The sequence below is a fragment of the Triticum urartu genome, chromosome 6 (assembly GCF_003073215.2).
Source record: "Triticum urartu cultivar G1812 chromosome 6, Tu2.1, whole genome shotgun sequence".
Lineage (NCBI taxonomy): Eukaryota > Viridiplantae > Streptophyta > Magnoliopsida > Poales > Poaceae > Triticum > Triticum urartu.
In genome coordinates, this window is record NC_053027.1 from 47,896,097 (window position 1) to 47,905,821 (window position 9,725).

Here is a 9,725-nt window from a genome sequence, read left to right on the forward strand (position 1 = left end):
AGAAGGTATATAGCAAAAAATAATAATTAAAAGAAGAAGGTAGAGCCAGGAGTATATCAGTATATACGTGCTGGCCTTCTTGTATTTTGTCAAAATTCAAACACAAAACGACCGTGGAGGCCCAAAGGGTAGCACAACCCTGAATGGAGGTGTGGTTAATGTAGGCAACAGTGCCGGACGGCGCGCCAGCCAACAGCAACCGGCCGACCCGACGGCGGCACGCACATTTTGAAATTCCGAGCGCAGGGTTTTCACATGAAAATTCACGTGAAACGCCGGCCCTGCTTCCGGTTACGTGACGAGAAAAGAAAACTGCTCCCTCATAAAAAAAAAGAAAAAAAAAGAGGAAAACTGCGTGCAGCGCGACGGCCGGAAGCTTCTGGCGCCCTCGCGACGGACCGGGCAGGCACACCACAAGTTCGAGACAAGTACCGCACCGATGCCCCGCCGCTTCCTCCCTCTCCTTTTTTCCTTCCACACGAATCAACCAACCGATCGTCCACGCGTGCGTCGCACCACCCTATATAGCCTCCGCCTCGCGTCTCACCCCTCCCATCACCGGTATCGAAATCCATCCATCCATCCAAAGCAGCGGAAGAAGAAGAAAAGGAAAAGAGAAAAATCCATCCGGAAGCGCGAGCAAAGGCCAAGGCAGCTTTGCGTGCGAGGCGAGGCGAGGCCGCTCCGATTCGACAGACGCAGGGCAGGGATGGACGCCTTCTACTCGACCTCGTCGGCGGCGGCGAGCGGATGGGGCTACGACTCGCTCAAGAACTTCCGCGAGATCTCCCCCGCCGTGCAGTCCCACCTCAAGCTCGTACGCGCCCCCCTCCCCCATTCTCCCCCTCTCCCTCCGATTGCAGATAAATTTGGGGAAACCTTTCCGTCCGTACGTAGATTCTAGGGTTTCGCGTACGGACGCGGCCGCGGGTTTCCGCGCGGGCCGTCGATTTGCGCGGCGGCAATGCGGCCGGTGCTGGGCTGTTCGTTAGCGCTGGACGGTTCGTTCCCCGCCGATTCGGTGGGTTGGCGCTCGATTTCGCGCCGGATTGGGTTTCCCCCGCTGGATTGTTAGCATTAGGTCTCATCTCGTTGGTTGATTAGATTGGGGGAGTTGCTCACCTGCTGTGGTGATTAATCGCGTTCGCTTGGAGATCCCAAGCGCCAGTTCTGCCGCTCTGTTCGGAAATTTCGGGGAACGCTACCTGATGACGGGGTAGGCGTAGATTTCCCTAGTATACGCTAGGTGGTTGCCTGCGTATACGCTGTGCTATTGTGACTGTTTGTGCAGAGTATGCCCCCCCAAACGTAGAATCATAATGGATGCTTTTTTTCATCATTCATTATGCATAATTATGAGCACTTCTCTTTGATTTCCTTCCTTCTCTCTCTCTCTCTCTCTCTCTCTCTCTCGGTAGGCATGGCAGAGTATCCCCCCCCCCCCCCCCCCAAAACGTAGAATCATAATGGAGTAATTTTCATTTATGTCGTTATCAGATCGGATATGGATGTTTAATGGTTGGGGTCACCTAATTCTGCCTGAACTGAATCCGTTCGTGTCACAATTATGACTACCAGTTACTCCCTCCATCCCAAAATTCTTGTCTTAGATTTGTCTAGATACAGATGTATCTTGCTTTTTCCTCGTTTCTTCAACGAACAGTTGTGCTTGTCATGCAACAATTTCTGTATTACACGTTCCTACCAAGCGTCCTTGTCAGAATGGATATGCTACAAAATTCCACAGATGCTACTTGGCTGGGCATAGTTTTGGCTGTAGATTTGTTTATTCTAGCTAGTTGCTGTGGATGCGTGTCTGAACCCTCGGCAGAAACTGAATGCTTACATGTCCTAGTTAGAGTGGTTGTTAAGTTTTCCCTTCCCCTATTTCCTGAATGAGGTGCTCTTGTTGACAATTTCCTGCTATTTCCTGAATTGGTTTCGCGCACACGATGCGACGCGACCGCAGATTTTTGTGCGAGTTCCCTGTGAGGGGATTTGTTCGGTGCGGTTGCAATGCGGTCGGTGCTGTGCTGTTCGTTAGCGCTGGCTGGCTGGTTCGTTCCCCACCAATTTGGTGGTTTGGAGCTCGATCTCGCGCCGGATTGTGTTTCTCCTGCTGGATTATTAGCATTACGGTTGATCTCCCGCTGGATTATTAGCCTTTGGGAGTTGCTGACCTGCTGTGGTGATTAATCACGTTGCTTGGAGATTCCACCAGGTGCCAATTCTGCCGCTCTGTACAGAAAATTTGGGGATCTGGAATGTAGAATCATAATGCACTGGATGCTTTTCATCATGCCATATAATCATTAGCAGTTCTCTTTGATTTCCTTCCTTTTTGTCCCTCATGATTTACGATTGGCAAGTAAACCTGAAATATGCATCGCTGATCACGTAAATGATCTAGAGAAAATCCCCCACGCTCTCTCTGATTTGTTCCTCTCGATGGACTAGGGCCTCCCCTCCTTTTCAGCCGTTTCAACCAGCATGGATACCTTTTCTTCACCAAAGAAGAGGTCCAAAGCAAAGGCTCGAGGACGATTCAGTGTCAAAAAAGATAAAATTACAAAGCAGATCTCCTAGACAACATCTACAGTAGATGGCAAAGAAAAACCTTTAGAAAAGAACACAAGAAGCCGACAAGGCCGAATGAAAATCCGGCTGACGATTTACCAGTGTCGGCTTCTTGTCTTTCTTCTGAAGGTTTCTCTTTGCCGTCAACTGTTGATGTTGTCGATCTGCTTCGTAATTTATTTTTTATGCTCAGTCGTCGTCGAGCCTTCTTCTTTGTGGACCTCTTCTTTGCCGAAGAAGAGCTATCCATGGCTGGTTGCAACGGCTGCAAAGGAGGGGTGGCCCTAGTCCATCGAGAGAAACAAATCAGCTTTAAATACACGAGTACATACAATTAAGCATGCAGCAAAAGAATGGTAAAACAAAAATCACAGCATAGAGTGATCCATTGATGATGAAAAGAGGCGATTCCATGCGGCGGCGGCTCGCTCCTGCAAGCTCTTGTTGTGTGATGTGAACAAAAAGAAAGAGAGCGTGTCGGATATGGGCACTGCTAGGGATCATACTTCTCTCAATCGTTGATGTGATAGTAAAACGTGGGCTGGCGTGGGCTGGGTAGCTAGTACTTCCCTCAATCACGGTCATGGTTATAGCATCTACTGGAGAACCAGAAAAGCTTCCAAAATTTTAGGAAACTGATCACGGTCACGAGTTACGAGATACGATTGTTATCAGATTGATTATGGGTAGTTGAAGTGACTCAATTCTGCTGGGTTTTCTGCAGGTTTACCTGACCCTATGCTTTGCCCTGGCCTCATCTGCCGTGGGTGCTTACCTGCACATTGCCCTGAACATCGGTGGGATGCTGACAATGCTTGCGTGTATTGGAACCATTGCCTGGATGTTCTCTGTGCCAGTCTATGAGGAGGTTTGTCTTGCCTTCTTCTCCTGACCGTGATAACTTGTTTGATTACCGCACGGGTAGAAATTCACAAGAAGTTGTCGTCCTGGAAATGTCATGACATGGTGCGCTGACTTTGTTGATGTCTATCTTTTTGTGAACAGAGGAAGAGGTTTGGGCTGCTGATGGGTGCAGCCCTCCTGGAAGGGGCTTCGGTTGGACCTCTGATTGAGCTTGCCATAGACTTTGACCCAAGGTAAAGACAAATTTGCTTTTGTTGTTGTTCCAAATGTCCCTGTCTCGTTAAGAATAGTTTAGGAGTAAACCCCGTGGCAGCGAAACCAAGTTGGCCGTGACGTTTGATGATATGTCATGGGAGTGCGACATGTACTGTCTGTGATTGGATTATTGGATATCTGCTGATTATGTGTCCTTATCCATCGTTGTCTGGTTGTTCTTGCAAGCATTATTAGTGAGGTTGTGTAGGTGCCAAATTCTGCTTCTGGATTAGTCTATTGTTCTCCTGAGACCCTCCTTTTTCCTACATTGTCTGCTCTTTTGGATGGGCCACTGTTAGTCTTTTAAGGGATGCTATCTAGATCCACAGTTTGTACTGGGCCCTTCCTCGTGGGGTTTGGACCCTGTGTTTGGGCCTGATCATGGACTCTTTGGGCCTTCATTTTTGTTAGTGATGCTGAATTTGTGTACCTACAGTTCTAGTACAAAATCGATATGACTTATTGGTTGTTACTTGGACAAGCAGATTTGCTGGTGTTTTTTTGCAGAGCTTTGCTTTTAGTCTGTTGCTGCTCAATGCTCACCTACGTTTCACATTCCTGTTATTCATGTTGGCTGACATAAACTTGCTTGTTGCTCTGTGGTACCAGCATCCTCGTGACAGGGTTTGTTGGAACCGCCATCGCCTTTGGGTGCTTCTCTGGCGCCGCCATCATCGCCAAGCGCAGGGAGTACCTGTACCTCGGTGGCCTGCTCTCCTCCGGCCTGTCGATCCTGCTCTGGCTGCAGTTTGCCACGTCCATCTTTGGCCACTCCTCTGGCAGCTTCATGTTTGAGGTGAGATACACACTGTGAGGAACCCGCCACACAACGGAGATCATTCATACAGTATTTTTGACCGAATGAGCATGATACAAACATGGTTTACGTGCCCTGCAGGTTTACTTTGGCCTGTTGATCTTTCTGGGATACATGGTGTACGACACGCAGGAGATCATCGAGAGGGCGCACCACGGCGACATGGACTACATCAAGCACGCGCTCACCCTCTTCACCGACTTTGTCGCCGTCCTTGTCCGGATCCTCATCATCATGGTGAGAACCCTAGCCACCTCGGCTGCCTACTCATCCTCCACCTTACCTGGTTGCCAAAATTCTATTCGTTCTGATATGATCTGGTCCATTGTGATGGCTGACGGTGCTGTGTGCCATTGCAGCTCAAGAACGCAGGCGACAAGTCGGAGGACAAGAAGAAGAGGAAGAGGAGGTCCTGAACGTGTTGTCCTCTGCACATCGTAGATACCATCACCGCCGCCGCCGCTACTGGTACCACCTCCACTGCTAAGTACTTGTAGGATATTAAGCTGGCGCAGTAACTTGTCGCCGTGCCACCCTTGTTAATTCGCGATCTGTGTCGTGTGAACCTTGTGTGAGTTTGCTGCTGCTGATGAAGCTTTTGCAGACGCTGTCTGCGTTCCGGATCTCTTGCGTTCCTGTTACTGTCTCGATAATCGAAACCTGAGACGATTTGGTTTGGTTGCGAAGAACATGGCTACGCTTGATTGTGGCTCGTTGGTTTTAACCTTGTGATGTGTACAAATTGTCCAACACATGTTGGTACTGCAGGTTGTTGAGCAAGGCCTGTCCGATTGTGATGTTCACCTGTGCTCTTCTCTTGTCGTGTTTCCAGGTAGTTGGCTCGACTGGCACATCCAACTTGCCCTGGACCTGCCGCTGCGTTTCGGCCAGGCATCTGATAGTAGAGCTGTAAAACTAGTTTTTCCCCAACGTGGTTGCCGCGTCCGCCAGTTTTAGGGCGTGTTTGGTTGCAGTAGTGAACAATTTGTTTCGTTGTCTGTATGCCCTCTTGTCTGCATGCATGGGCTAAATCACACTGCCTGATATTTTGTTGTATGCATGTTAGTGAACAAACCCAAGACATGGTGTTTGATTGTGTGTAACGCCTGGTGTTTGCTAATTTTTTTCGCTAGTTGATGAGGTTACTAGCACACTTTGGCACAATCATATACCACACATCATAAGCAGAGCAGATTATAAACAGAGCATTAACTATTTAACAGCATAATTCATATAAGCAATATCACACTTCATAACATACCACACTTCATAACAGTTCAACGCATAAACCATAAACAGTTCAAAGTAGACCTGATAGTAGTTAAGAAGAAGGTGTCCTGGCCCTAGTCCTTGGTGGCGAAGGCTTCGTCGTGCTTCCCGCATTTGTTGATGACCTCAATGCCGTCGTCGTCGAAGATGATGACTTTGAGGGTGTCGGGAGTGAGGAGCTTGAACGTCATCATGTGGCCGATCTTGATATGATAAATGGCTGTGTAGGTGGCCCAACCTGATCCAGGATCACCCTGTCGTTTATCAGCTTCATCGTGTTGTTCCTGAACTTGAACTCCGTCGGCAGTGTGACAAAGTGCCTAGTGAAGTCCAGGGGCATGAGGATGCACTCAAGCTTCGGTGCAAGGATGACCTTGCAGAAATTAGTTGGGCCATCTCATGGTAGTAACCGTAGTGGCCTCAGGCATCTTCGGTTCTTCCTCGGCGGTGGACGGCGGCGATGGGCGGCGGCACAACCTCCGACATTGGATGAATGACCGGGAGACCCTCTTCGGTGCTTGCCCTTCAGTGCATCTTCGGTGCTTTTCCGATGATGGGCGGCAGCACATCTTCGGTGCTTGCCCTTGTTGTCAACGGTCGGGAGCACTTATGCGCCCATCTCATTGTTCTTCTCGATCTGCACACAATTCATGGAGTCAGGCACAACACAGAGTTGATGTCTTATTGAAGAGAATGTCGTTAAAATGACATGACTGTCACTCTTCCTTCTCTATCGTGCCTATATTTACTCACCCTGCCCATCACTACTTACCCACCCTCCCTCTTCTCTCACTATCAACCTTCCTCCTCTCTATCACCATGAGCTCTAACTCCAGCTCCAACGCCAACCCCTTCCCTTGGGGTATTAGCTCGAGGTCCTTCTTCCTCGGGTGGTCAGCTGGTGACCGCACTAAGTTCGAGAACATCATGAAGGTGTGCTCGAACTTCGGCTCCATGCCTGACATGCAGAAGGAATCTGATGCAGTGCTCATGAGGGCCACTGACAAGAGCTAAAGACGCTGATTCCTGACCCAGCAAAGGGCGCGATGGCAGTCGACATCATTCGCTGGGCCATGAATCAGACCGTCTCCGACGATGCTAAACAGAGAAAGAAGTGGTCTAAGTACAAGAACTACTGGGTCCTAATGGCCGCCGTGCCGCAGTGTACTGGGAGATGGCAATCGCGTCGCCGGCGGTCATCGATGAGGAGCCTAATGTAGCGACCAGACCTCAAACAGTCTGATCTCTGTGCTCCGGTGTCATCCCTGGATCAGTAATGCTGACATCATATAGTACTCGGAGGATTTATAGCGGAGTAGCAATCACACACTTATTACATTGAGTGTCTCAAAAGAGAACTTATTACAATAAATATGGCTTAAGGCCATCTAATAACGATAACAGCGGAAGGCTTGGAAGATAAGTGAGTCCATCAACTCCAACGGCATCACTGAGTATAGAACCACGACCTAAAAACTCCTTAATCGTCGTCTGAAAAGTCTGCAACATTAATGTTGCAGCTCGAAACGGGTCAGCACATGGAATATGCTGGCAAGGTAACACATAGAGAGTAATGGAATGCAACAGCTATACTATATGCATATTTGGCTGGTGGAAAGCTCTATGGTTACAGTTTTGCGTAAAGCCAATTTTTTCCTACTTCAAAGGAATAAAATTTATTTAACTATCATGGTAGTTGTTAAACATTGAGAATGATTGACAGCATTCTCAATCCCAATTAAGCATCATCATTAAACATAACCCAACAAAATTAATTTAGAGTAACATGTTGAGATTCACATGATAATCCAGGTACTAGATACTCAAGATGTCCATAACCGGGGGACACGGCTAACCATGATTAGTTTATTACACTCTGCAGAGGTTTGCGCATTTTTCCTCACAAGACTCGATCGCCTCCGTTTGGTTTCTCGCACTACATGATGTTTGAGAAGACGGATGACCGAGACATAGTCTTTCAGAAGCGCTAGCACCTTACGATCGGGTAGACCGTACCACCTACATCCCCTACATCTGCTAGTCTACCACTGTAAGAGTTCGCACAACTTAGTCAACTATGCTAGAGCCCACAATAGCTTGTGGCTGCACACAGAAGTTTCTAGTATGAATAGTCTCATGATCCCTTTGAGTCTGGGTGGCGGTCCAAAAAAAACAGGCAAGTCCTGAAATACCCAGGTGCCTCAATCCACCCAGATGTGTGTTTAAGTTGTCACCTTAGATAAATCATTAATTAACAAACTCACATCTGTCATGGATATCACTCACCCAATCCACGTCTACTAGCATAGCATGGCATAATAAGCAAACGTAGAAGTAACTCTCAAAGTTTGATAATAAACAGGTAATAGGTACTACCTCATCCACTTCCCATCACACAATTTAATTAGATCATAATCATGCAATGTGTGAGGATTGATCTAATGCAATAAAACTGGGTAGTAGAAAAGATATGATCAAAGTATTACTTGCCTTGCTGATGATCCGTGAAACCTAGCGATTCGAAGTAACAAGCGGCGCACTCCGGGTATTCTATCGCAGACAATCAAACAAGCATATAATAAGTACTCATCTAATGCACGGGTAAAACTCAAATAAGAGATCTAACCAGAAGGTTCAACTTAAGAACTCCGGTTGGCAGAAAGAATCAAAACGAACGAAGCAACGAAAGTCAAATGGCGAAAGAAAACAATTTTATTCTATTAATCTGGATCTAGGGCAAATTTTATAGTAGCAAAATCTTGTTTAAGTTGGTTAAATGGATAGAGGGTTTCGAGACGAAACTCTAGGCGCTTGAATCGCATGATTCTGATAAACAAGCGAAAAGTTATACTAAAACGAAAATCGGATCAGGAATCGCGATCAGAAAAATCGTGGATTTAATCCGAGAAAAAGAAAAACGATGAACGTTCGCTAGAACGAACGAACGGACGAACGCTCACTATTTAAATAAATCGTAAAAACTGATCTATTTAAAAAAAACCGAATCTAAAAAACCGATGAAAACCGATCTATTTTAAAAAAAACCGATGGCACGGAAGTCGAGGAGCGGCGAACCTCGGCGCGCGGAATCCGGCGGCGGCGGCGACGGCGTCCGGCGGCGGCAACGGGCGGCGGCGGGGGGGTCAGGCGGCTGGGCGGGCGGCTGGGGCTAGGGTTCCCGGGTGGGCCGGCTTATAAAGCCACCTCGGGCCGGAGTCCTATCCGAACACGGCCCGTAGGTCGGTTCGTTTTTTTTATATTACGCGCAGAAGAAAAATAAAAAAAATACTAAATGGACTCCAAAAATTTCAAAATAAATTTTCACGGGCTTCTAAAATCAAACCGCATAAGGTGAACATTTATTTGGGACCTAAATGCAATTTTGAAAAACACACATTTTTTCTAAATTCAAATAAAACACCGAAAAACTCCGAAATAAAATCTTATTTGATTTTATTATTAAATCCTCAATATTTATTTATTTTGGGAAAGTCATTTTATTCCCTCTCTCATATTTTTGTAATAGAAATAATTGACGATAAAATAAATAAAATCAAATGATCCTATTCTTAAAATTTAAGAAAACTCAAATATGAAAATAACGAAATCCCCAACTCTCTTCGTGGGTCATTGAGTTGTGTAGAATTTCTAGGATCAACCAAAATGCAAAATAAAATATAGTATGCAATGATGATCTAATGTATAATATTCCAAATTGAAAATTTGGGATATTACAAACCTACCTCCTTAAGATGAATCTCGCCCTCGAGATTCGGGTTGGCTAGAAAATAGGTGAAGGTGGTCCTTGAGTAAATTTTCCTCTCATTTCCAGGTGGCTTCATCTTCTGTGTGGTGGCTCCACTGAACTTTGCAAAACTTGATAATCTTGCTGCGGGTGACTCGACTGGCAAATTCGACAATCTTAATTGGTTTCTCCTCATAG

At 46.7% G+C, this 9,725-nt stretch overlaps 1 protein-coding gene across 2 annotated transcripts; it reads left to right on the plus strand.

The window, feature by feature from the left end:
- Nucleotides 1–491: 491 nt before the first annotated feature.
- On the plus strand, nucleotides 492–5,616 carry LOC125517349 (bax inhibitor 1). 2 transcript variants are annotated; one of them, XR_007287561.1, is made up of 7 exons: nucleotides 492–817; nucleotides 3,302–3,445; nucleotides 3,583–3,674; nucleotides 4,306–4,492; nucleotides 4,595–4,750; nucleotides 4,873–4,981; nucleotides 5,346–5,616. XR_007287561.1 is itself a non-coding variant. In XM_048682541.1 (6 exons), the coding sequence occupies exons 1-6, from the start codon at nucleotides 710–712 to the stop codon at nucleotides 4,927–4,929; spliced, it is 744 nt and encodes a 247-aa protein (XP_048538498.1). In that variant the 5' UTR covers nucleotides 493–709; the 3' UTR covers nucleotides 4,930–5,237. The 2 variants fall into 2 exon arrangements, 1 of the variants encoding a protein (XP_048538498.1); XM_048682541.1 differs by lacking the exon at nucleotides 5,346–5,616 and having other exon boundaries at nucleotides 493–817; nucleotides 4,873–5,237.
- Nucleotides 5,617–9,725: the final 4,109 nt, after the last annotated feature.